The sequence below is a fragment of the Manacus vitellinus genome, unplaced genomic scaffold (assembly GCF_001715985.3).
Source record: "Manacus vitellinus isolate BGI_N305 unplaced genomic scaffold, ASM171598v3 scaffold_1_pilon, whole genome shotgun sequence".
Classification (NCBI taxonomy): domain Eukaryota; kingdom Metazoa; phylum Chordata; class Aves; order Passeriformes; family Pipridae; genus Manacus; species Manacus vitellinus.
In genome coordinates, this window is record NW_021939396.1 from 10,504,431 (window position 1) to 10,530,979 (window position 26,549).

The following is a 26,549-nucleotide window of genomic DNA, read 5'->3' on the forward strand; positions in this document are numbered from 1 at the left end:
CCATAACTTATTTTGTAGAGGGTGAGAACTGATGGGGAAGGAGTGGGCTTGGCCTCCAAAAGAGGATTTGCTTCTTGCTCCACTGTTACTGAGATCACATAGAAGCAGTTGAATCAGCAGCCCTTGAAAAAATCTCTACCTTGTGCTGCAGAGAGTGTTAAGCAAGGTAGGGAGGGTTCCTGCAGGTAGGGGTGACCCTGGCCAAAGTGGCAGTGAGATTTAGGGTTTAGTGGGCAGACTTGGGTGTTGGGGGTGCAGTTGGCCTCGGTACAGTTCTTGTGCCTGCCACCAGCCTGCTTCTGTTTTTCCATCTATTAGAAGAGTAGTAACATTGACTCCTTTGTTAAGGTGTGTGTGTATATGTATATACATGCATACATGCCTTTTTTTTTATTTATTTATTTTTAAATATCAGCTTTCATATCTGGTACCTTTAGTGTCCCTGCACTAGAGGTTGAATATTTTGTTCTGGGATTTTAATTCTCCCAGCATTTGCAGCTCATCTAAAAATGAGGACAACTGCAGTGTGTTCCACTTCATCAGAAAGAGCTAGCAATGTGACCCTTCCTTGGGCAAAGTTTTAGCACTCTCTCCCTCCGCCTGACTCTCATGCTGGAGAGGGATCACAGGATATTCTCTGCCTTGCCATTTCTGGATGCTTGTTTTTGAACACAGATGTTTCGAGAAACCTGTCATCTCTGTTTTCCATTCCTGAGAGTGGATGAGTCTGAAGTGAAAAGCACTCTGATTTTGTACTGTGTTCTCAGTTGTTATTTCTGTAAAGGCTTTGTTTATTTGGAAAAGATTTTGGTATGTGAATGTGCTCACACCCTAAAATGTTATATTAAGCCAAATGTATAGGCACTACAAAATGTGAGTTCTAAGCTGCTTTGATTAATAGTAGCTGTCCTCTAAAAGTTGGTAGTCTAATGTCTTCAACCATAGCCTTTTCTGTGAAAAACATTCATTTTGACACTGAGTATGTTGATAATAGAGACTGTGTGTGTTTTTTAGAATACAAAAAAGCCCGTCAAGAGATAAAAAAGAAATCATCTGACACACTGAAGCTACAGAAGAAAGCAAAGAAAGGTAACTTGCTCCATACTATACTGTTAAAAAAACTTCTGGGCTGTGCTCATTGACAAAGACTGAACAGCAGTAGGACTTTCTGTTATAATAATTCGGTCCCCTCTAGTGTATTCCTGATATGTACTTGAACACCAGGATAGAATTACTATGTGTCATTTAAATCATACTCTGAAGCTGCCATCTAATGTTCTTATGCAAAAGCCTTGAAACTGTTTGTACAAAGTCAATCGTGTTTTAAAATAGAACTCTTACTGCTAACTTATTCTTCTTAGGAACATTGACGCTATGACATGACTTTTACAGATACCTGTAAAATTTTCTAGAATCTTTTGGAATAATATAAAAAAAGCCATTATGTAAATGTTCTCTAACTATTAACATTTCTCAATGTTCTTCCTTTCTACCACCTTTCTTCTTTTTTCTTTTTATTTTGACAGTCTGTGGTGTCCTAAACCTTATGTTATTCCTCAAAATGTGAGAAGGTGGCATGGGTTGTTATCAAGGGGAGGGCACTTGGCAGCCATAGAAAACTAAACATGAGTGAGAAAAGAAAGGGAGTTCTCCCCAAAGGCAGTATGTCTTTTTTAGTACCTGAATCTTGTGCTCCTGTTGCTCTCCCACCTCCATCTTGTCCCAGGACTTTCATTGTCATTTTAATGGAAACAAGCATCACTGGTAGCTACAGCACTGCCATCACTAAGGCTTCTCCTTGGCCAAGCGCAAACCCCACCAGGCTTTGGAGCAATGATAGGGAGCTTGTACAGAAGCAGAATTCCTGGTTCCCTTTTCCGCAGTGGGTCGGAAGCAGCAGGGTTGGAAGTGTGCTTTGAGCAGCTCTCAGCCTGCAGGTTGCAACTTGTCCTTCCCCTCCTGCCTAAAATCAGTGAACCCACGGATGAGCAAAATAAATACTAGGGTGGGGAGTTTCTTGAAATTTTGAAATTGTATAAGTGTTACCCAGAACAGGTGAGCTGTCTCTGACTGTCCTTCCTAATAGATGAGTCAGTTAATTACAGTGGTAGAAAGCCACATGACTAGAAAACTGCTCTTGAATTTTAGCTGATGTCAGATGAGAGATGAGGAAAGGAGAGGTGGAAGCCAGCAAGAGGGAGCTTAGCTCATTAGGCTTTGTGTGTCTGTCTGTCAGAAGTTTAGTGTTTAAAATCAGAATGGTGATCGTTAGAGGAACATGACTTTTTGAGATAAGATTTTGATTTTTGGATGATGTGTAAACATGTTTCTCATTTTCTGTGATGAATTGTCAGACTTCAGACCAACGTCTGTAGAGAGTGTGTAATATTTCCTCAGTTTTTCTTCCTGTCTCCCCCTCCTTTTCTAGTCTCATATCTTCTTGTCCACGTGTGTTACAAACAACCCGTCAATGCATGGTAGGTGAGCACTGAGAAAAATACTGAAGCATAGAATGGTTTGGGTGGTTGTCTGGGATCTGTGAAGAAGGAGCCATTTTTTGACCCTGTTTCTATGGAATGACAGCTGTCTGGCTCCAGCTCCCCTTTATCCTGCTTCTGAGTATTGAATAAATCCATCTGCAATATTGAAGAAGGAGACATAATTTTCTGTAAAGTGTGAAGCGGAGAGAGAAGAACTTAAAAGCTGCTGGAAAAAAACCCAACCCACTGTTCTCATACTGCAGATGCCACCTGCATCTGTCAGCGGTGGTTAAAGGAAGCAGACATAGACCTTGGATTTTTGGGTTCATATCTTCCTCCCCAAATGTGAGCCAAGTCTTGTGACGAGGGTTAGCAAACTGGTGTCTTGTCCTCCTTCAGGATTAAGCATCTTTGAGTGGGGAGTGGAACAGGCCTCGTTTTGCCATCATTATTGCAGCAGCCATGGTGTGATTGAAGTTTTCTTTGTTTCTTTCATAGTTTTCTTAAAATGTCATTCCCTTGCTTTTGCTATTTTGACATACTTTTGGAGCTGTACTGAAGGTGCTGTATTTCTGTGCTGTCCCCCATGGAATTGCTCTCCCACACCTGGTGTTTAGGTCCAGAGCACAAACCCAATAGGAGTCAGGTGGGATTAAAGCTGGTCACAGAGGGACGTGTATGGGGAAGGTGGAAGAGCTGAAGATTCACAGGTAGCCAGTACAGGGAAAAGTAAGAGCTGCAATATTTTTGAGGAGCTGAGCGTTGTTCTCATGGCCCCTGAGTAGGAGAGATGCAGGGAGGCCTTGAGGCTCGTGTGGATGAGAGTATGAATGCCCAAAGCTGTTGGCCCTGTGGGTTCCCAGCACAAGTGGGCAGGAGGTCCACTTCTTGCAAGTTATCTACAGTACTTAAATACAGAAGAAAAAAAAAACATAGCAGATTTTTTCCCCCTCTTTGTTGTTTTGATCCCTACCTTGAGGAAATAAAGTGTTGGTCTGAATGCAATGTCAGATGTCGTCATGAAAATGTTTTTTGTATGTATCCATCTTGACAGATCAGTTCAATGTCCTATGTGATGAAGTATGTTGCTTTTGCTATTATTGAGGGATAAAAATAATCAAGAAGGGGTTTATTTATTCATGACACGAGTGCAGAAGTGATTCTGCTTTAGGTCATAAATGAGGTTTGAAATGTGGACAGGGAACTATGGGTGAAACTCTCCTGACAGGCATGTGGCTGAGTGCATGAATGTCTTATTGTGTCTTCAACTCTCGTTTCCCTGTTGCTCAGATTTACTTCTTTTGTTCTGTTCTTCCTCAAGCAGGACCTGTCCCTTTGATTTTTCTGTAAAATTACTGACTCACCTATGGGAACTCTAAAACAACCAATTCCTTCCCTTCCTAGCACTTGTAAGAATATCTTTGAATTAACCTTACGATCATCTGTGGGCAAGTGAGATGTTTGCTGAATTCTGGATTTGCTTCAATACTGTGCATGCTACTAAAAAAGGTCCTTCAAGCTTTTTCTGCTGTGACTGGATGAGAAAGTGGTTTTCTTTTGCTTTGGGCAGCTTCAGATGTAGGAACTCAAATATAACCCTCTACTTTCCTCATTCGCATCACGGCAGGGGTGTTCTCTCCCCCTTCCGCATTGAGCTGCGGAGGCTCTCTCTCGTAGGTGATGGCTGCAGCATGCACAGCAGCTCCTTGTCTGCATCCCAAGGACATTTAGGAGAGAGAGCCCTGGGCTGTTTGGCTTGTCGTGGCAGGAGCACTGCAGGTTGGACACCCCACCAAGGGGCCGAATACATGGGGGGTCTGCCTGTGCCCTGGCTTGCGCGTGGTCTGGTTCCATGCGGCCAAGTTGAAAGTTCAGGCTGGGCACTTAAGATCATTTATTAGACATTATGTTCTCTGAGTAAGCGTGTTAATTGCAGTAAAGGTGTTTCCAAAGCTTGAAGCAATGGAGAAAACACCAAGCTTTCCAAACAAAACAAAAGGATGTTCGGGGTCCTTGTGAGGAGTTTGCTAGAGTATATCTAGTAAAGCGACATGTCTGTGTGTAAATTAAGGTCTTGCATTTCAAAAGACCTCATAGAGATAATTTACATTCTATTTATTGTCTTTGACTATTAAAAAAAAAAAGGTCGATATGAAGCTAAATCTGTATATAGTCTAAATAGGATTCTGGTGTACCAGCCAGATCCATGCAGTCCCTGAGGATGTCATGGTGATCTTCAAGGTACCTCCTTTTCCTTAGGGCCTTTGTTCCCACAGGGAACAGGCCCATAGGGCTTCTTGCCTCAACATCTCAGTGTTGAAACTTGGCTCTTGTCTGAACAGATAAAACTGTGTAGTGCATGGAACTGCATACATCTTCTAAATTGCTCTTTGTTTTCAGACAAACATTGGCCATCAGAAGTCAGCCCAGCTAACCTGAGTCAGCAGAATAATTATGCATACATTTAAAATAAATTCCATGTTTAGGTTTCTGCTGAGTCAGGGCCTCATAAGTGGATCCATAGCTACTAGAAGCTGTTGATGCTATATTGAATTCAGAAGAGAGATAGCAGCTGTGGCTCTGCATGTAACCATTTGGGAAGGTTAACAAAATGCATGATTCTTAGTTTAACTAAAAAAGGATCAAGTGACTAAATTAAAATATATCTGAATGTATATGTAAAATCTGGAGTGCATGTTGGCTTTATCTTCTGTATTTCAGCTTGGCTATTAATGATTAACTGGACAGGTTTCCCTTCTGCCTATAACATGACTGGTAGGTTTCATTTTCAGGTTCTTCATGTGACACTGTGTGTGAGCTTTGAGGAAAATGTTTCAATCCAAGCGGATACGAGAGAAGTTATATGTAACACTTGCAATAATATAACACATGTTAATATATAAACTGAGTTTTATCTCTATGCCATTTGTAGAAGTTTCTGCAGAATTGCCTTAACATTCAGTACAACATTTCTTCTTGTGTCCCATCAACATTGGGTATCCAAATTGACAGCCTCTCCTTTTGAGTATGCAGCAGTCTTGGAAAGTGTTTTGTGATTCTAATGAAATTAAGAGTGTAGAAAATGATTATTGATTTACTGTAATACTGCTAAAAGGGCTTTTTCTTCCTTCTCCTCATTAGCAAAGATGATCTGTTTGTGTTTTAGGGCCTTCACAGCTGTTTTGGGGTTACACTCTGGTCTTTGTAATATTGCTATACTCCTCTCAAGGATGGTTGTGCAAACCCTGTGACTCTTAACTGAAAAACATAAAGCTCTTCAACACAATTATAACTGAAGGATGTCTCAGTTCTTAAAGCAAATGCTGACCTTCTCATTCAAGTACTTTGCACTCTTTTTGTACTTGGCACTTACCCCATCTGGAGTGACAGACTGGGAAGGGGGAACCCCTGGCCAGACCCTTCCTCTGCAGGAGATAACCTCATTCCTCTAAATTGATCAAGTGTGGCATGATGAGGGAAGTGAGAGCCAAGACTCACACTGATGCAGCTCAGAAGGAGGGAAGCTAATGAGCAAATTATCCTTATCTATTGCAGGGAAAATGTCCTGTGTGAATGAGGCCGTGGTGCCTGCAGGGCTTTTTGGTGTTTTGTTGTTGGGGTTTTTTTCCCTGCAAGCTTATAATGTAAGCTCTGCTTCACAAAAACACAGTGAAGACAAATTGCTAAATCAGTGACTGAAGACATTTCTTTGATTTACTTTCATTCCTTGAGTTTTGAATGCCTCTTGATAGTTCCCCTCTTTTTGACAGCAAGCCAGGTTTATTGCAAAACTTCATATAATAAAAAGTTTTTTAATTAAAATACACATATCATAGTTAATCTTTTTGATGTTCATCCACATTGCATCAGCAATTAGCTTTTAATTTAATTAACAATCTGTTAATGTAATTGCAGTAGAGAACATCAAAAAGCACTGTGGTTACTCACACAGCACCTGCCCAGAGTTCTGCAAGTTTGAATTCCCTCTTCCCTGTGAGGGTGATGAGCTTTTTGCCACTTTATCAGCCTGACCAGAGTCTGACGTTTATCTGTGTTGTGCACTTTCTCTGAAGCACAGGTTAATGTGTTCTCACCGAGGAGTCTAAACTGGTTTAAATCTCTTAAAGTAAAACTCTATATGGTAAATAACCAGAAGTTTAACTTACAACAGCTCAGCAGGAAGCAAAGCTAATGCACTTGTCTTTATCAGCAATGGAAGAAGTCAAAATAGCCTAGTCCAAACTGCTTACTCTTTTTTCTTGGCGCTGATGATAATGTCTAAATTCTAGGAATGCTGTAATACCAGTTTGACTTTTTTTATTTTCCTTTCTGTGTCAATTTTGTGTCCTGCAATTTCTCACCATGCGCACCTGCCTGACAGCTGAGGCTCTGGGTAAGTCTGTGCCATGCTGTGACCCTGGTGGCTGGTTCATTGTAGCCCTTGCTGTGGCCTCTTTATGGTGTCTGGTCTCCACTAACTGCCTAGACTTTAATTTCTAATGAAACTAAAATTTGCCTAATCTTAATGAACAAAGCACCTTTTGATTTATTTTCTTTTGGCATCTAATTGGAACACTGGTAAAAGAAGAAAATCAGTATTGTGGATAAACCTCTGGTTTATTTTAGAAAGGGGTTAACATGGACAGATAAATCATGTCACAGTTGGGAGAGAAGTTAAATGGAATAGACATGTCATCAAGGTGATGTTTAAATAATTGAGTATCTTATTGTTAATATGACTTTTAAAGTCTAGAGCTTAAAGTCCTTAGTGTTGGTCTTTGTAATCTGTGATCCAAATTCCCCTTTTTTTCTGAAAATCGCATGCATCTTTCTTACCTGATGGATAAGAAATCACTATATTCATGCTGGGGAATGGGTTGGAATTCAGCATCACGATTGTCTCCTCTCCTGTTGCCTGATCACACCTCGAGTATGTTTGAGTTGGGATTCTGTTTCAGTTGTATTGCAAATTTAAAGTAGCTGCCTTGAGATCTCCTTGTGAATGAAGTGCCGTGATTCTGAACTTGAGAGAAGTAATCATACCTGCACTTGCAAGTGTAGTGATGTAGCTGTTCCCTTTGAAGAAGACTGGATTGATTAGATTGGCCTCTGGATTGCTTGGATTGATTAGATGGCTTCTCAACCAAGTTCCCTCATCTGGGCTCCTGGAGCTGCTGCTTGTCCCCTTTTTTGGAATTACACATTGTGGTTTTCCTGGTTTGTAATTCAATCTTGAAGCTTCATTTAGTAATTTGGATTTTTTATGTTAAAGGAAGCCTTTGCACTTTTGAACATTAGCAGCTGATTCAGATCTCCAGTAGCCAACAGAAAGATTCGGATTTGGTTTCTGAAGGAGTCTGAAATTAATCCCAGCTATATGATTTTCTACCTTGCTATAAACGGTGGCAGAATTCTTCCATTCTCAACCCAGATCCGTATTAGTTGATTTGTTGTCTTTACTGTCCAAACTTAGAGGGGTTGTTCGTCCTGGCAGGTGGAGCAGGTGTACTCTTGTAAAGAAGGTGGTTTGGGAATTAATTACTTGGAGCCTGCTTTGATTTGTACAAGTAGAGGTGTACTCAGCATTATCTTACACAGTGTAAATTCTGCCACTCTGTAAAGTGTCCAATATTGGATATTCAAGTTCTGTGCAGACACTTAAAAAAGTGCAAGGGAGCAGTCTTTGAGTGAGAACATGGAAAATAATAGTTTCACCAATATTTGCTGCATTACTTTGTCAATAACAGCATTAACTTTAGCAGTTTGACTTGCACTGAGAGCATTTAAAGATCATTGTTCTGCTTTGGTGTTGCTGAGAGCTTTGCTAGTTTAAGTTATCTTATAAAATAGACATGAAATTGGGTTGAAAATGAGATTTGCCTTTTTCTTTCTCCCTAATACTTTCCCCTTACTGAAGTTCTTTTTAAATGGTGGTTATTTCAGAAATTGCATGAGGCTTTCAGCCAGGATTCACACAAAGCACTGTAAAATGGAACTTTTAATGCATGTTGGTCCTTTAAAGCTCTTGTATGTCATGGTAATGATGTGGAGCACCTGCTCTGAAGGTAACATATTAAAACTGTCCTTGAAGTAGCAGCAGATTTATGTTACTTTTAATGAGAAGCAGTTCAGCTCCCTGCACTGGATTAGCTGTTACTTGCCTGTGGTCCAGCCGCAAGTCCCCAGGCTATTGGAGAATTCAGTCCACGACTTCTGGTCTTGCATTTCTGCTCCTCTCTGCATTGCCAGAGCTCCATTTTGAGAACGGCTGGATTTGAATTCCTCCTCAGTTTTCAGGTTGTTGACTTGTTCTTCTGAGTGCAGCTGGACATGCTCTGCAGAACCATCCCTGCACCCTGTTCATGTCTGGCTGGTTGCAGACCAGAGACCTGTGACTACATTTGATGTTTTTGGCCATTACTGTTGCAGATTGATGTGGTAGGTCACTCAAACGTGCCTGCAGCTGGGGCAGGAATGTCCTTCCAGGTGCACTCTTGCAGCTGCTCCATGATGAGTTCTGGAACTGTCTGATGTCGTTACTGTGGTTGTGTTGGTTTGGAAATGTTTCCAAATGCATAACCTGAAGGCCAGAGAATGTGGGCTGGAAAAAATAATTGCTTGCTGATGTTCCTTATGAAAATGTGCCTCATGTCCATAGTAAAAATATTGCAATCAATTGTCGGAGATGCCATGGACAAGTGCCCTTCCTCTCATAATTCAAAGGGGAAAAGAACTTCATTGCTCTCCTGTGGTCAGTAGTCCCTTCTGAGATAAGTAGCAGATTCAAGCCAGTGGAGACCCAAAGGTGGGGGAGGAGCAGAGGTGATGAGCAGTCCTCATACCTTCTGTGTCCTATGGGTATAGGAGTGCTGTCAAGGGGATTGGCTCTGCTCTGCTTAGCTAAGGAAACTGGTTTAACTGGGCAGAGATCTCATCACTCAAATTTATGAGCTCTCTGAGTGCCATGGGAGGCAGCTGGCAATTCAGAGAATGTGAAGAGCTATGCTTGCTTTCAAAAGACTTGTTAGATTGATGTCTGCTTTGTGGAGCTTTCAAAGGATGTTGATAAAGCTTTCCTGCTCCTAAAAGATGAGTTGCAAGGAGTCATCGGGAGAGAGCTGTGTTCATGCCATGTAAACATCTGACTTCAGAGCCTCATCTAAATGATTCTCCTAAGCTTGTTTCCTGCTCTGAATTATACCCCAGGCAGCTTCTGTGTTTTCACTGACTACCCAAGTGCCTCAGAGCATTAAAGCGGGTCTGCGGAAGTAGCAGTGAGGAGGTGGTGCATCTTGGTAATGTACTGACTCACTGAAAGAAATAAAGGAAATTTTGTAGAGGTACAGAGGATGTTGGAGAGGGGTGCAGTTTTACATGTGCCCTTGCTGAGGGGTTAAAATACCATCTTGAATGTTATCCTGATAACTTTATTGAATTTAGTGAGTTACACAGGTGCAAATTGAGTTTATTTTTGCCCCAGGTTTTGGGTGCTCTTGTTCCTCTGGTTGAAGACATGGTGCTCTGTGAGGTCCACATAAATTACGAAAATTCACTGTAATTGAACCCACTTTATCAATGGAGTCCAGTTGCTTTCTAAGTGTGTGTGTTCTCAGTGCACAAGTGAATGCATTTAACAGGGATTTTTACTGTGTTACGTGCATGATCATATGATGGAACAGCTTAACATTTACAGCAATTCTCCAGAGCTGAACTAATGAGTGTGTGATTTAGTTTACAACTAATATATTTTGCATTTGGTACATCCATGATAGTGAGTCAGAATCTAGGTTTGAACAGGAGATTGTTTCCCCTGTTGTAATTTCCAGGCAACACTGAAAAGGGGTCTGAGCAATGATGCAAGTCTCTTTTCCATAAGGAATTTGAAATAACAACTCCAGAGAAGTATAAAATGTTTAACTGCTGCATCTGATGGCGAAGGAGAGTATGGGGAGGGACTTGAAACATACAGAATGGTCTTCAAGCAGGAAGGCCCAGTATGTCTCCTGAGAGTGACCGACAAGAAGGCACGGGACCTTCAGGATGTTACCCAAAGCTCTCTTATAACTTGTTTCTGGGAGATGCTAATTTTGAGAGAGAAAGCAGGTGACTGCACCTTCAGAGTCTATTATTCTTAAAGTTATTTACTTCCAAAAGAGTTTCATGACCATACTACAGCAGCCAGCCTGATCTGCAGGATCAGGCAGTGGGTATTCTGTTGGCAGTCTAGTACCCAGCTGGCCTTGGCAGTGGCCATGTCCATGTTGCACTGCATGTGATTCTTCCAGGATCCATCGCACAGCTCTGCATGTGGGGTCTGTGCAGTTTTATCTGGACTATGTCTAACTCTGCACAGAGGAGATTTGGATATATCCAGCCTGTAATGCCGCTAAACCAGCGTGATTCCCTTTGCTTCCATTGCTGCGCTCTTTTCCTGCAGCTCTGGCTGTGCATCAGTGCAGGGGAGCTGATGACTTTGCCTTGAAAAGGAGTATTAAGGAAATACATATGATAATAAGGCAAAGGTTTTCTTTTGTAACCTTGACATTAAGTCATCTGCATTGTGTACTGCACAAGTCAAGAGACTTTCTTCTTCCTCTTGCTCGTAGCTTTAAATTCTCCATGCAGAAGGGTTATTGTCCATAAAAATTGATTTTGGGTAACTGCTTGTAACTCACTCACCATTTTTTCAGTGTTATCTCCCTGGTATTTAGCAACAGTGGTATGGATATGTACCTGGATCCTGGGAGATTTGCAACAAATTTATACAACTAAAGTTCTTCAAAATATTTAGGAGTGTAAGCTGCTTGAAAATATCTTGCAACTGAAATGTTATTGGTTCAGTAATAGTATGTCTAGGCAGCAGCTCTTCATTCCTAGAGGAATATTTTTTGACATGATGCAGAGTAAGCAGTTGGTGCAGAATAAGATATTTACCTGTCACAGAAAGTTTTGTTATTATGAGTTGACTGTAATAACCACAGTGAAGCTTTTTGTTTGCAAAACGTTGGAATTTTATTATTTCCACTGCCAGATATTGGACATTAATACATACTTTAATAACCTATGTTGATAGGTTTGGTTTTGTTTGAACCCTGGAATGAAGAAAACTTGCAGCAGTTGCTTGTGCAGAGTGCTTGAGTCAAGTGGTCCAATGATCAGTAACATGTCATAATAGTATCTTATATAGGAGATTGATTCATTCATTTAGTGGCTCCACAAGGTTATCATTAGGACCTTGTTAAGCACAAAAATAGGAAGAGGTGTTTACCTGGGATTAGTGATTACTACTCTCCCTGTTAGTAAGATGTTGGTTTTCAGCAAGGATGATATGAACAGTTACTACAGTAATGCTTTGAGAAAGTCTTTCTTTCAAATGCTGTCTTTGGCTTGTTGAAACCTTTTAAATTGAGCTGTATTTCTATTCTGTGCAAAAGGGGAAAAAATAAATGCTTTGAAATGCTTGACTTAATTGGGGGGAAAAAAAACCCTTACTAACTTGAATTAAGATAAAATGCTGGTTGAGACATTAATTGCAAAAGCACAATCTGGCAACAGTGCTGGCTGAAAATAAGGTCGTTTATGGAGATCCACAGTTTTGACAAAATGTACTCTTGATTGTTTCCTGCATGCAGGACGGGGTGACATTCAGCCCCAGTTGGATAGTGCTTTACAAGATGTCAATGATAAGTACCTGCTGCTTGAAGAAACTGAGAAGCAAGCTGTCAGAAAGGCTCTGATCGAGGAGCGCGGCCGATTCTGTGCTTTCATCTCCATGCTGCGCCCTGTGATAGTAAGAGCTCTTCGTTTTGAGTCAGTACAATTCACAGATTAGATAAGTGGCCAGAAACCTCTCAAAAGAGTATCTTGTTATGTCTTGGGAATTAATTTCTGGAGCCAAAATTAAGCTTCATCTCTGTCAAGCAAGTGGTGAGAATTGGGGCCTTTCTTGTAGGCGCTTGTAGTAATTCAGTGATAGAAGACACTGAATGCTTTCAAGATGACTGATGGGTAAACAGTGGGCACAAAGACTAAAGTCAGTTTGTGTTCCCTATGAATTTCAACCTAAGACATTGCAAATGCAGTTTTTTCCACTGCTTTTCTTCTTAACATCACATTTTAATTTAAATCTTCCTCACTCCTACTCCAGTGCTAGGACTGATAAATGTTTCAGGACCTCCCCTGTTTATATAATGACATTATCTGACAGATTGCAGGCTGCTTCCGTGCAGTTTTTTGATAGCTCTTTTCCTGCTACATGACAGGTTTTCAGTTCATTGAAAAGGTTTCAGTATATTTTCATCATCTCAGGTTGTCTGAAGCCCGACAAGGAATCATTTGTGGCTTTGTGCAAGCATGATGCATTTCTGAAGGGTCACCGGTGTACTGGGAATATGTTCCCAGTGCTTGTTTACAAAGAGCACCACTCTCAACAGAAAACTGTAGTTAGAGAAATAGGAAGGTGATGGCTGAGCAGGAGGAGGTGAATTCCAGACTCTGGAGGACCTGGAGGAAATGCTAGGATAGTTTACAGTGCATGAATCATCTGAGTTAGTTGTTGATGTAATTTGAGCCAGAAGGAATCATAGATATATTAGTGCTCTGTACCTGTATAGTGCCTTTATCTCTAAGTTTCAAAAACTAGCAAAGAATACGAGTTTAACCCCTGTGTACATTCAGGGTTAAAATCTTTAGGGCACATTAGTGCCTATACATAGAAGAGTTAAAATTTGTCTAATGCAGCAAAACTGACACTCTTTTTCTGAACACATCACAAAAAGAAGGCTGAGACTTATTTATCTTGCTGATGAGAGAAAGATTTGTGGGCCTCAGAACTTACAGCAATCTTAAAGTAGTTACAGAACTCTAATATTTTCGAGCTTCTTTCATAAGAAGTTACTGCTTAATGGGCAAAGAAAAGGTGGCTCCACTGGGCATCCCCACAGTCATCAGCAAAAAGAAAAAGGTGGTGTGTTGAATTATGGGTCTGATTTTTAAAACCAAGGCTGTGATTAGCCATGCTCTTTTGTCTTTTCAGGAAGAAGAAATATCAATGCTAGGAGAAATAACCCATTTACAAACCATATCAGATGACCTGAAAAGTCTTACCATGGATCCACACAAATTGCCATCCTCAAGTGAACAGGTCAGCTCTTGTTGCCTGGAAAACATTTTCGTTTGTAGCTTGCACCAGTTTTCCTTTTGTGTTTTGAGGGATATTGAGTACTGGTGTTTAGTGGCTTAATGTTATGTTTTGTAGATGCTTCTCTGCAGCAAGGTCATGTTTAACATAAGCAATTTAAAAAAAATTATCTTGAAGTACCGGCTTAGTGCCCCTGAAGTACTTGGTACACTTGGAAGTATATGAAGATGCCAGATTTCTGCTGAGAGTGTATGAGGAATGAATGTCATCTCCTCACCCTACATTTGAACATCCCTCTCTTTACGTAGTTGCAAGATTGCTGGGATTGGATAGCTGGGTGGAGTCTAACATTTGAGCATTTTTCCATGTGGTCCTTAAAATGCATAGAAAAATGTGTGTCATTAAATAAATCCAAATGGGATGTTTTTCTCCAGCCTTGCTATGTTAATTTTCTTGTCATATCATTGACCTAGAAGTGTAAAGCTCTGCTGTGGTTGAGTGTTGGATCTTCAGCTAATTTTTTAAAATGCAACAGTTCTTCAACTCTAAGGCCATAATAGTTTTTTTAAAAGTAAAAAAAAAAACCCAAACAAAACAGCTTCCAGAATGCATGAAATAAATCTCCAGTTTACTTTTTAAGATTTTTCCATTCAAATGTGACTTTCCTTCTGTAATAGCAGCCCTAGTGTTGAAGTATGTTAGTTCCTGGAAAGCCAAGGATGAAGCTGACTCTCCTGTGTTATATACACAGCGTAATTCTGGAAGGGGACTGAGACTGAGTCAATTGGCACTGCAAGTTTGTAGTGGTGACGAATGACAAGAAGATGTTTTCTGTTAATAGGGGTAAAATTTTTCCACATCCTTGATGCTATTGATTATCTTTCATCAGGTAATTTTAGATTTGAAAGGTTCTGATTACAGCTGGTCTTACCAGACTCCTCCATCCTCTCCCAGTACTACCATGTCCAGAAAATCTAGTGTTTGCAGGTAAGTCGATTGGTAATATTTGTTTTTCACCTCTTTGGGGGCAACAGGAGGCAAGTTCAAACTGTGATATGGATTTGTATACATTCTTAAATCTTAAATAACAAGTATTACTGAAATCAGTCCCTTGTGGTCATTACTCGTTTAAGTGTGTGTGCTGGGAATATTAAAAAGGATGGGCATGACTGAACAACTTTTGATCTCAAGACAACTTGAAGATGTTTTTGGTTCAGTTCTCTTGAATCCATTTTGGATCAAAGAGCAGACTGTACTGATCTAAGCTCTGAGATTGTTCATTCATAATTTCCTTTTCTGTTTTTCATGTGATGACTTTTTAGATTATTCTAAGTAGCTGTTACTAATCAGTAAGTTAAACTCTTTGAAAAGGGAAAACATCCTTGGCTATAGCCCTATGAGTCTGGTAGATGGAAATGCTTTTTTGATACAAGTTTTTTTGACTGTTTAATGCTGTCTAATGCTGTCCTGAAATATGTTGAAACACTGGATTCTGTCTATGCTTTCTCTGTAAAAACTGTTTTTTCTCATAAAACAGTTTATTAGCATGTTGCCCCCATACCCGGTGTCCACATTTACTCTTTCCTTTTACTGAAAAGGAAGATATCCTGTTGTATATTCTGCTCAACACCTCTCTAGCTGCTCTCAAATGATTACCTTTCAGTTTGCTTTATAAATAATGTATTACAGGTTCTCTGTGTATGAGCAAAGTTACCTACAGCATGTCAGAGCAAGTGAACACCACTTCTATGTACCTACTTGTCTCTGCATGCAGATATATATAAAAAAAGTCAGTACTTTTATATATATATATGTGAAAACATGCATATTTAGAGCAATGAGCACAGGCTTAAAGATGCAATATCCTGAAGCTATAGAAGAAAATGGCAAAAAAAACCCCAACAAAATTTCATCATCTGTTCCTAATGAACCTCATCTTCTTGAGCAGTAAAACCTCTGTGGCATAGACTAGTATGTGTGGGTAAAATTCAGCAGATTTTCTCTTTCTCTGCTCCAAGCTGATTTGTACATCCTCTGTGTACGTGGCGTTTGTGAACAGGAGGTGCAGGCCTCACCCACATATCCTACAGAGCCATTCCTTCGGCCAGGCTCCTGCCAGTGGGGGTAGAAAGCTGCCTACAGGTACATCCTGCTAGTCCTGCTCAGCCACCCCAGCAGGAAATTTCACAGGCTCCCACATTGCAGCTGACATGTCCTTACTGTCATTCATGGATACTGAGGAGTAAAAATCAATCTCTTTGTTTGAAGCATCACACTGGGTTTTTTAACACGGATATTAATTTCGGGTTTTAATTCTCTAACCATCTTACTAACTAAAGCTCCATACCCAGTGGCTTGGCTTCACTCAATATGCCATCACATGTTTTTCTCTGGTAGGAAGCCTTCATGTGAGCAAAGCTTGTCCCAGGTACTCTGGAGCGTGGGGGGTTTGGTGATGGTCTCACACATTGTCCTGCTGACTGTCTGCAGTGACATGCCTAGAGACAGACGCTTATATGAACTGCAGTGCCTTTGGTCACCCTTCTAGAAATCCCAGTGTATATTTGGGCCATGGCGCAGAGGCAGCAAGGTCTAAGTCAGGAATAGGAGAAGGCTGTCAGCAGAGACTTTTTGAGCAAGTGCTGTGCAAATGCTAGGGAGGGCATGTAGCAATCCCTAACCCAACTTTGAACTCTGAGTGGTTACAGATTTGGTCATGCGAGTGAAATTCAAGGTAAAATGCCATTTTCTCTCTCATCACCAGGGATACTGCAGTTGCTTATAGTTCTTTACTGATATATATGTGCATATATATATATATTTAATTTGTCAATATTTTTCTTTTCCGGTTTATGCTGCCTGTTGCTAGAGACATGTGGAATGTTAATTGTACTGCATATGGGTCTCTCCCCACCCCACCCTTGTGTCTTTTCCTCTCCCCTTTCCTTTCTCTGTTCCTTTTGTCTCTCACAGCAGTCTGAACAGCGTTAACAGTAGTGATTCCCGGTCCAGTGGCTCGCACTCGCACTCACCTAGTTCACACTATCGCTATCGCAGCTCCAATCTGCCTCAGCAGGCACCCATGAGGCTGTCCAGTGTGTCCTCCCATGATTCTGGATTCATGTCCCAGGATGCTTTCCAGTCCAAATCGCCATCCCCCATGCCACCAGAAGCACCTAACCAGGTACGTGCAAGCATGAGAACAAAAACCTGAGTGCGAGCTGGACTCTTTAAATTGGCTCACCTTTCACAGAAAGAATCTGCTGTGGTTTTGGGGTACCTTGGAGTCAGTTTAAACAGTGAGGGTGAGGTTTGTCTCACTACACTTAATCCAGCTAAAAGTTGGGCCTCTAGCTTGAGTGATTTATGCTGCTTTTGCAGTTAGCACTGAAGAAAAGGATAAGTCACTCTTGGGGGATTTAGTTTTCCTCATGGCCCTGGAGGGAGCCTAGATGCCTATTTTTCAGATACATACAGAAGAGAAAGAACAAGTCTCACCTTACAGGAGGGAATAATACTCACTTTACCCACTGAGGTTAGCAGTTAATATCCTGCAAAGGTTGCAAGTTGTTAATATGTGGTGGCTGTTTACTGTTTAATGGGCAAATATTGATGCCAGAACAGCCTTTTGACAGCCATAGGACGGTGGCTTTGACATCAGAGAGACTTCTTTTATTCCTCCCCTGTGAAGGGTCTGGGATACTCAAAATGCTGTCAGCATTATCACACAGAACTGGCTTTGCCATTTTTTATTACATCCATTTCTGTGGATAGGCTTGCTCTTTTGGGTTCTCAGTTGAGCACCTTGCAGAAATAAGGTTTCTGCATGAAAACGAGAACTCATAAGAAATGAGTGTTTGTGTAGTCATATATGGTAACATCCTAAACACAGTAAAACTAAGAGGATTTCACTATCAATATAGGCAAAACTTTTCCAGAGCATTTTTGGGTCTACAGAAGGAAGTTGCTGCTCTATTTCTTCATGGCATCATTCCTATAAAAACTAGCTGGCCATCTGCAGGCAGTGCTTTGCAATGCTCCAAGGCCTCTACCTTCCAGCACCTGAATTTTCTGCTGTTTTGTTTGGGTTTTTTAAACAAACCACACAGCAGCTGCAGTATTTTTTAAACAAGGCTGAATTACCATCTCATGTTATAAATCCCATCATAAATCTTAGTCACAAACCAAAGTGGACCTAATATCCTGTTGTTCAGTATTACTCATTGTAATACATCCTGAGGTCACTGGAGAAGATTGTCTTTTACTTTAAGAAATGTAGTTGCACTCCTTTTCATATGTTGGGGAGTAGATAGTTCTGTAGGCATAGTTGGGGAGTTTTAATCCTCACAGTCAACAAGCAGCAAGTGTTAGTGATTTCCAAGTGTCACCTGCCCATATAGACTACTCTTAGACCACCTTTGATAGCACACAGCCCCTTACTTTTGCAAGACATTTAGTGAGTGGAACCCCTAATGAAATTTTAAGGTATCATCCAAAATAAAACTGGTTCATTTAGGCTTGGAACACATTCTCAAGGGAAGCTCAACTGTTTTTAAATATATTTACCTCTTTCATTTTAATGATGATGATCATTTTCAAATGATACCTCTTCTGCACTGTCCGCAGTCTGGACACATGAGCTTTTTTTTGTAGGTGACATCCTGAAGAACCTTGTGCACACTAATAAAATGAATGTTTTGTTTAGATTGGCTATGGCTAACCTAAGTGAAATGCAAAAAAAGTAAATGAGCAATAATAAAGTAAACTGGAATAGTAACAAGGTAAGGAAATTAACTTTTAAGATACATACATCAGTTAAACATGCCAGCATCATCTTTGGTTTTCATAGTATCCACTGCACCGGTATAAAAGGGCGGTAATCCACATGATGATGCCGTGTTTGCAGATGAGGATGTAACTTTGCAATTGCTCTTAGCATGGAAAAAAACTCAACATCTCTCTTTGCAAGTTCCCCTGTTAAGCAGAGGAGAGAACTTAGGCTGGTATCAGGTGGCAGAACATCCTGAAAGTTGATGGGAGTCACACTGATTTACACCATCTAAGTTCATGTGCTTTCACTTCATTTTAGAAACTGTCCATAAAGTTGCAAACTGACCCAAGCATCACTTGAGCTATTCATGAGCTCTAGAAGGCTGCAGCAGTGTGACAAGTGTAGTGTGTTGGTATAACAAATAGGTATGTGCTCTGTATGTCTCTGGCTCTGTATACCTTTACGCAGAGGAAAAGGTAACAGATCATTGCCTGGCCGCTTCATCTTTGCTTAAGTGTCTTGCTTTGTATGTTCAGCACTAAGTAAATCATGTGTGTTGTGCTGACAGATGATTGTGACTGTGAGCTTACCGAGGAGCTGTTCAGTTTACAGCGTTATCCTGTGTTGTGTGTCTCTAACCAACTGACAGATCTCCGTGTGGTTGTGCTTGGAGGCTCCATGGTGGGTGGGGAGGAGCAGCAGCAGCTGCTGCTGTTCCTGGAACACTGATGTCATTGTTTCTAGTAGTGACACTGAGAAGGCAGAAAAGCAAGCTCTGGAACCAACAAAGGAAATTAAAAGCTGTATATCTTGCGCAGGTGGACACTTGCTGATGTTTGCTAGCTACATGCTGTGGGATCTGCTGGATCAACAAAGCCCTTTTTCTTTCTATAATAAGAAAAAAGAAGTAGAAGGGACTACCTAAAATTCCCATATTATAGGACTGGGAATATATGAGCTATGAGAAGTTTTTATGTGCTTTGCCTACATTTTATACAAGCAAGTGTCACTGAAAATTAAACTGAATTTCCTCAAAAACACAAATGGGGGTGGGAGGCTGGTGGGAATCTCAAACAAGGAGTAACTAGAGATTTAAACAAGATACAGACTATACCAGAGGAGAGATGACTGACAAAATGAAGACTGCTTTCCAACCTGTAGTTGCCGAGTAGTAAGTGTTTGCAATTATCACATTCTACATAGAAGATAGGAAAAAGAGCAATTATCAAATCAGACACTGCCTTTTCACTGGTTTAGGAGGATCTCTTTTCTGCAGCATTGCTCTTAATATCCCTGGCAGCAGAAGTGTTAGCCTGTAGCATGTAGCTATACATGTGGGAAGGTCACTGTAAAATACTTTAATTGTAATTACACAAGTATGTTTGGGTGTAGCTCAGCACATCCTGTGATGGAAAAGCATCACAGGTCTCTTTTCTGGAGTGGAACAGTTTCTCTAAATGCCAGATGTAAGATCAGCCATGGCCAGTGTTGCCCATGGCACATACTGACCCCAAACAAAGTCTTTCTGACAGACCTGCTGCTGGGAACATCAGACCAAGAGTGGCTCTTGGGTGAACACTGGACATGGCTGGTGCTGCTAAACCCACATATTGTCCTGTATAGTAGACAAACTGAGGTCTTGGGAGTATCTGTGGTGAAATAATATGGTAGTAGTATAGTTACGTTTGATTCAGGGGGATGATTTTTAAAGGATCCCCTGGATTTGGAGTGAACATGCATAGGGGAAGCACTTATGCAGTTGAATTTCATAGCTTGCTTAGACTTTGTGGGGATGAAAGCAAAGGGACAGAAAAAACCAGATAAGAAGATAGAAATGTTGGTGTGCTGTCAAAGAGCAGAGAGATAAGTCTTTAGTGTGAGAATACGCTGGAAATGGCTTTCCGTAAACACTGAAGTAAGGGAAAACTGAATGCGAACTTGCTTTTGCGTGTACAGGTTATCAAGCTGGAAAGATTCTGCTTTTGAGGAGATTCCATCGCTTGAAATAGCTTGAAGTTAGAATAGGGGAAGTACATTGTTACAGCTATTCAGTTTTCCGTTTAAATTAAGAAATACTCCCAAATAATACTTAAAAAAAAAACAAAACAGAAAAAAAACCCCTGGAAAACAAACAAAAAAACCTCCAAACAAACAAAAAACAACTCCAAACTGAAACTTATCTGTTAAGTTTTCACCAGGAATTTGTTTCTCCTAAACTTCCTTTTCTAAGTTATGTTTCCCAGCAGTTTATCCCTGACTAGAAAGAAGAGTCAGTAGAGACAGGTTTCTGGAAGTGAGAGGTGATGACCTTGAGTCACTGTCTGGAGCCTTTTGAAAAGTAGCTGAGACCGTTTTCCACTGACTGTAGAGGACACTGTCATTAGGATTTGATCTTCTGGGAAACCCTTGTCCAGGAAGCTCTGTCTCATAATTGGGAAAGGGAAGGGGTTAAGAAAGGTGTGAAAGGATGCAAGTAATACAAGATAACCATAGTCCTTTTATAGGTTAGTAGGACAGCAGATGGAAAATATAATTGCACAGTCCAGCAGCCCAAAATACAGCTCTTTTTTTTTATGCTTGCTGGAACTCGTACATACCCCACCAAGCAACAGGACACTATCCAAGAACAAGCCATGGCACAACGTCTGAGAGACCAGACACCAAGCTACACTGCATGTTGCTGTGCAGAGCACAGTTTTAGCTTTCTGCTGATACTCCTAACTTTTAGCTTTTTCTCAGAAGAGCAGACCATTATTGCAGCTGTGGGGAAAAGAAAAAAATCTCCCGGGGTTAAAATAGCTAAAATTAAAGAACTGATTTTAAAACTGATTCACGTGAAACAATCATTTAAAAAAAATAATTACTAAAACAAATTCAAAAAATCTGATAGTCAAATTTCTCACACCATGGGGTGTGGAGTAGAAATTGCTCTGCCCAGTGTTTGTCAGTGCGTGTGCTCACAGGAGTGCATGTGCCAGAGGGTGTGCATCTAAAACAAGCACTTGTTTGGGGACTTTTTGCCCAAGCAGTAACTGTATAGTTTCTGTTTTCAGTCCCTCATGTACTTTCTGCTAAGAAATGAAGGGTGGTATGTACTTCCCACACCTTCATCTAACCATTCAGGAGTGGCTCTGCAGTCTGATCCAGAGAGCCTTTGACCTGCTGCCAGTCATGTTTTCCTTACATTTTCCTTCAGGAATTCAGTATTCTTCTGCCTCCCTCTCCATTGTTTTCTCACTGTTGTAATGCTTTTTAGCAAGACCAGAGGCTCACCTTCTCTGTGCCATGCAAGTTACTGAAGGTGAGGAGACACTTTCTGTACCACCACGTCTTGCATTTCCTTCGTCTACCAGGGTGTTTTCCCCATGGCATCTTGGTTCAGCCTTTGTCTAGCTTTTCCTGCTGAAAATGGACACACTGAGTTAGTGGGAGAGTCCTTTTTGTCTTCTTTTTTTTCACCTTGAAAGTAGTCACTTAAATTGCAAAAATAAGTTCATCAATTCTATTCTTTTTTCCCCCCATACACCAAGTAAATTGAACAATTCTTTGCATCTTGAGAATTTCCATTTTTGACCTTTTTCTGTCTGTTTGCTGCATGCATCTTTGTTGCTAATAAACCTCATTTATGGGCCATTTTTACCATTACTTGACATAATCTTGTGAAATTTCTGTCTTGTAAATAGTCTTATCAGGTGTAAATTCCAAATTCTTACTTGTCCCCATTGAGGCATCTGCAGAAGACAATGTGGCATGAGGGATACCATGCTTGTAACTCAGACTCTTCACTGTCTGTTCTGCCATGTGCAGAGTATGCAGACCCAGGAGGGTCATTCAGGCTGTTAAAAAAGGATTTTCTGTAATTACATTTTTCTCTCTTCGTTTCTTTTTCCTGGCCAAACCAGAATATCAGTGTGAGTATTCTCATGGGATTTCTTTTCTGAGGTACCTGGAACGTCAGGCAGAAGTCTGGAGTTTTAGTGTAAAAGCTAATTTTCTATAATGTATTTTTCTCTAAGGATAGAAGCAATAGGCTCATCTCCATTTAGTGCACCGTGGTTATGTCTGATGGCGGAGTCAACTACAGCTCATGCATGTTGGTATTCTTATTTTAGAGGCTTTTCTCCTGTAAAAGGAGTTGCATTAAATCAAGAATGTGACCAGTTCCACAAAACATGAAGCCGCCGCATCAACAGGTGCCCCACTGCACACTGTTCACTGCTCTCCTTAACAGTCATTTGTTGTGATTTCTTCCGATCTTACCTTCACCTCAGCTCTTGCTGCACCTTGCATACAAGCCTTGTTAGCTGAGCATACTTGTACCCTACGCACATTTGACAGGTCACCCGCAGATCTGATCCCATGTCAGCATAGGATGGGATGTGTTATTTTATAAAATGGTCCATCACACTACATGCTTTTTAAAAAATTTTAGAGTGTTTGCAAAACTTCACTAAACTCACAGTTTGCTAGTAAGTTCAAGATGCTGATGCTGTGTTGACTTCTCAGCAGCCCTACTAGCCTTCACCAAAATCCTTCTGGTGACAGTGTTCCATCTCAGAGACCTACATCTCCTTTTACCCAGGCAATTGGCTGTACATTTCTCATATGTAGCTTCTGGTTAGCAGGGGACACCTTTTGTTCTCTACAGTGCCTCTTATCCATTTGTCTTTTTATTGCAAACTCACCCCAGATCTCACCTGACGTTAACTGATGAAATTTTATTTCAAATGAGATTTCCCTTCCTCTTCAACATCTTAAAATCTGTGAGTTTGCTACGCAAACCTGATACAAGAGCGCATTCTCTCTGCTGTTGTAGAATGGCAGGGATATCCTTAGATAGACTTGTTTTCCAGATCCTGGGCTACTAAAGGGTGAATTAGTCTTGGTAGTCTTGAATTTCCTGACAGTGAATAGAGCTCTCCACTGCCCTGGCAACTCTTCCAGTATTCTTGACCATTTCCAAGCACTCGGTTGGACCTGGACGCACACCTTTATGGAGCAGGATGCCACTTTCAAGGGGGAGCTTTAGAAGAGCACTGTAGCAGGCAAAGTGGTCTGCATGGTTATTCCCCTTGGCCTGCCTGTGGTTGAATTAGAGTCTGTTGTAGAGGTCTTAAGCAGCAAATGTACATAAAGGCGTGCACTGAAAATTGGAGGAGAAGTTCCTACCTAGGGGCAAAATGTTTGTTATGTTCAATGGGCACTTTTATGTCCTGCATTTTCCTTCGCTCTCCATCCAAGCCTCTGGTATTTTCTGGCTCTGCTGTTAAGAGAAAGCAGGTGGCAAGTACATGCCACCATTTCTGCACACAGCAGAGCACATGTACCTTCACACTGGCTGCTGGGCAGAAAGGTTTGAGTGAGAGTGTATGCATTTGGTGTATGCATCCTACCTACATGCATACAAGTTATGCACTTTGGAAAACTCCAGTTTGGTAAGTATTACTTCTTTCTCTATTCCATAATATTTGAACTCAGATGAGCTTTTCACAAGCACTTTTGCAGATCAGAATATCCAAGAACTTGTGAATGTAAGTGATGTTTGCTATTCCATGTTTTAAATCTAAACTTTGTGTCTTTGAAGTACTGATGATCTGCTTTCCTGTATAAATCACTTGTCTCAGTATATTGCATGTTTGGACCACAGGTGCCCTCAGCTCCCTCAGCTTCTTGCTGTGAGACAGCTAACAGAATTGAGATGCTGAAATTGCAATGAGGAGTTGAGATCACTGCCTCAGTTTCCTCATTCCTAAGCAGTGTGGCAAGTTCTCGCATTAAGCAAGTGGCTTATTTTGTTTCTCATAGATGTCCTGAACATTAGGAATGGTTTTGAGCAGTTTCTAATTAATTTTTAAAACCCTAACCCTTTGCTTCTCTCATCCCTCCCTCTCTCCTGTGTGTCTCTGTGTATGTGCTTTTTGTCTTTTTCTTTCTGTTTGTGATTTTTTTTCCTTTTTTGGTGGCTTGTGTATCCTTTCCCTGCACTGTGGTGCTGTTTTACGCTGCAGAATTCGTCCAGCTCTGCCTCTTCAGAAGCCTCTGAAACCTGCCAGTCAGTGAGCGAGTGCAGTTCCCCCACCTCAGTCAGCTCAGGCTCCACCATGGGGGCTTGGGCCTCCACAGATAAGGTGAAAAACTTCATCTCCAAGACATACAAACCTACTAGCTCGTTATCCAAACCCTGCAACATTGGACAAAAAACGATGCATGGGATGCAGCCAGGATTCCTTTTTGCGAAGATGAGAATAGGAACTGTTGCACTCTCCTTTAGGAATTAATCTGTTTGAATAGACCACACTTGCCTTTCAACTAGTTTGTAGGAGAAGCTACAAATTGGGCATTTTACAGAGGTAATTTTCCAAGAAAAGCTCACTGTCCACCTTTGCTACTCGAAGAGATTGTGGAATGCCGCCCAAAGCCAGCTGGTTGCCTGACAAAGAGCTTCTTGCCCAGGTTGTGCTGTTTGTGGCTTCTCCCCTTTCTCCCATTAGGTAGCACACATTACACTAATTGGGATTGGGTTTTGACCAAAAAGGAAGACAAAACACACATTGTTGGAATAAATAAAGTGGGATACACTCTGAATTGGGGGAGGAAGTGAGAGCGGTCTCCATTCTCATCTGGTAAATCCTTGCTGTTGGTTTTTGTTCTTTTTTCTTCCATATCATCACACAGAACATGCCATATTTGAAGGCTGTATGCTTTTCCTCTCTGTCCAGCTACACAGACTAAATGCCACCAATGCAAATGCCTCCAGGATTGGAAAAGTTTTGTACTATGTCTGCAGTCTGCAGGGTTCCTAAATTGCAAAGGCTTTTTCACAGTATACTGCTTCCATGGACAGAAGGCAAAGCTGCTCAGCTGGGAGACAGTGACCACTAGATTGATGCCTGAAATTTGTTATACCAGATAACAATTTTCAGGCAATCTCGCTTCTGAACCAAGCATTGTGTCAATTTTCTGTTTTTTGTTTGCAGCAGAGTTAAGAGTTTTCTTTCTTTTGTTTTAAGATACAGAAGTTTTCTCCCTACAACATCAGTCACAGTGTATTTTCGTATTCATTCTGTTTATATTAATTTCTCTGTTTTTGTTTTTTTTATTTGTTTCGTTTCCAGTTGTCTAATGGGTTTTATCACTGTAGTTTATCAAGTGACCCATCCGTAGCTTCAGTTGGTGCAGGTCCTTTCCCTCATTTCCCGCCTGTCTCCCGCGCGTGGACTCGGGCTCCCTCAGCCCTCCTTCCAGACTACGTTCATTATTACACCATTGGGCCAGGCATGTTTCCATCATCTAAGATCCCTAGCTGGAAGGTTTGTGTTCCTTTTGTTGTGGCAGTCCTCACCTCCTCATACCAACAGCATGCACACGGCAGTTGTTGCTACCTTTCGGTCCGTGTAATTACTGGTTGATTTGCTCTCTTTAATATCACTCTGAATGGGCACTGCATGGGGAAAATCGGAGAGCTAAATTCCAGCAGGGGGTATTTCTCAATGACCTTGTCTGTTCTGGCACTGACTAAAGCATATTAAAGCTGACAATGTGTAGGTAGGAAGGAATAGTTTAACTCTGGAACGTTGATGAAAGCACTCTGGGCTCTATTCAGCGAGAAAAGCTTGTTCAGCTCTGTCAGAGCGCTCACTTGAGCACGGAAAGGCAGGCTTGGCATCCAGTTGGCTTAGTTTAGCAAGGCCACATTGAAGACACCAGTGTTCTCCCTGTGGTGGTTGGGCTGGGCCCCCACCTTGCCCATGGGCAGGCACACTCCAAGATCCAGCTGGAGTGGTTTAAGAAGGTGCTGAGCACCAGGGAAACCCAAGTGATGACTGAAGCTGTCCCAGCTTTACTGCCACAAACTGGAAGTGATCACCCAGCTCGTTTTGCTCTCTTAGTGGAGACCACTGAAAAAGAGTGCAGTAGCTTCTTTCAGTTGCTCCAGCTGGATCTGCAGGGATCTTCTTTGGCACTAAAACGTCTCTGCTCTGCCAGTCTTGACTTTCATCCTTGCCAGGTCATTCCCCTGGGAGACTCTGCCCCAGAGCAAGGAGAGAAGATCTCTTCTCTGTTGCCCTGAATCCTCACAAGGCTGATGTGCAGTTGACAGTAGCTACGCAGGATTTAAGTGCCTGTGGATGGTTGTGTAATACTGCATATGCACCAC

The 26,549-nt window shown here is 41.3% G+C and overlaps 1 protein-coding gene across 23 annotated transcripts in view; it reads left to right on the plus strand.

Annotated features, from left to right (window-relative positions):
• MTSS1 (MTSS I-BAR domain containing 1) overlaps positions 1-26,549 on the plus strand; it is a 124,578-nt gene that overhangs the window by 93,664 nt on the left and 4,365 nt on the right. For 8 of the 23 annotated variants that reach the window (XM_018076908.2, XM_018076914.2, XM_018076901.2 and 5 more), the window contains 8 exons: positions 1,015-1,089; positions 6,862-6,873; positions 12,113-12,270; positions 13,516-13,623; positions 14,510-14,607; positions 16,594-16,804; positions 24,400-24,519; positions 25,507-25,701. In XM_018076908.2, the coding sequence (XP_017932397.1) occupies positions 1,015-1,089; positions 6,862-6,873; positions 12,113-12,270; positions 13,516-13,623; positions 14,510-14,607; positions 16,594-16,804; positions 24,400-24,519; positions 25,507-25,701 (977 nt within the window). The remainder of the gene's footprint in view (positions 1-1,014; positions 1,090-6,861; positions 6,874-12,112; positions 12,271-13,515; positions 13,624-14,509; positions 14,608-16,593; positions 16,805-24,399; positions 24,520-25,506; positions 25,702-26,549) is intronic. The other 15 variants (XM_018077011.2, XM_008934549.3, XM_018076920.2 and 12 more) reach the window with 14 other exon arrangements.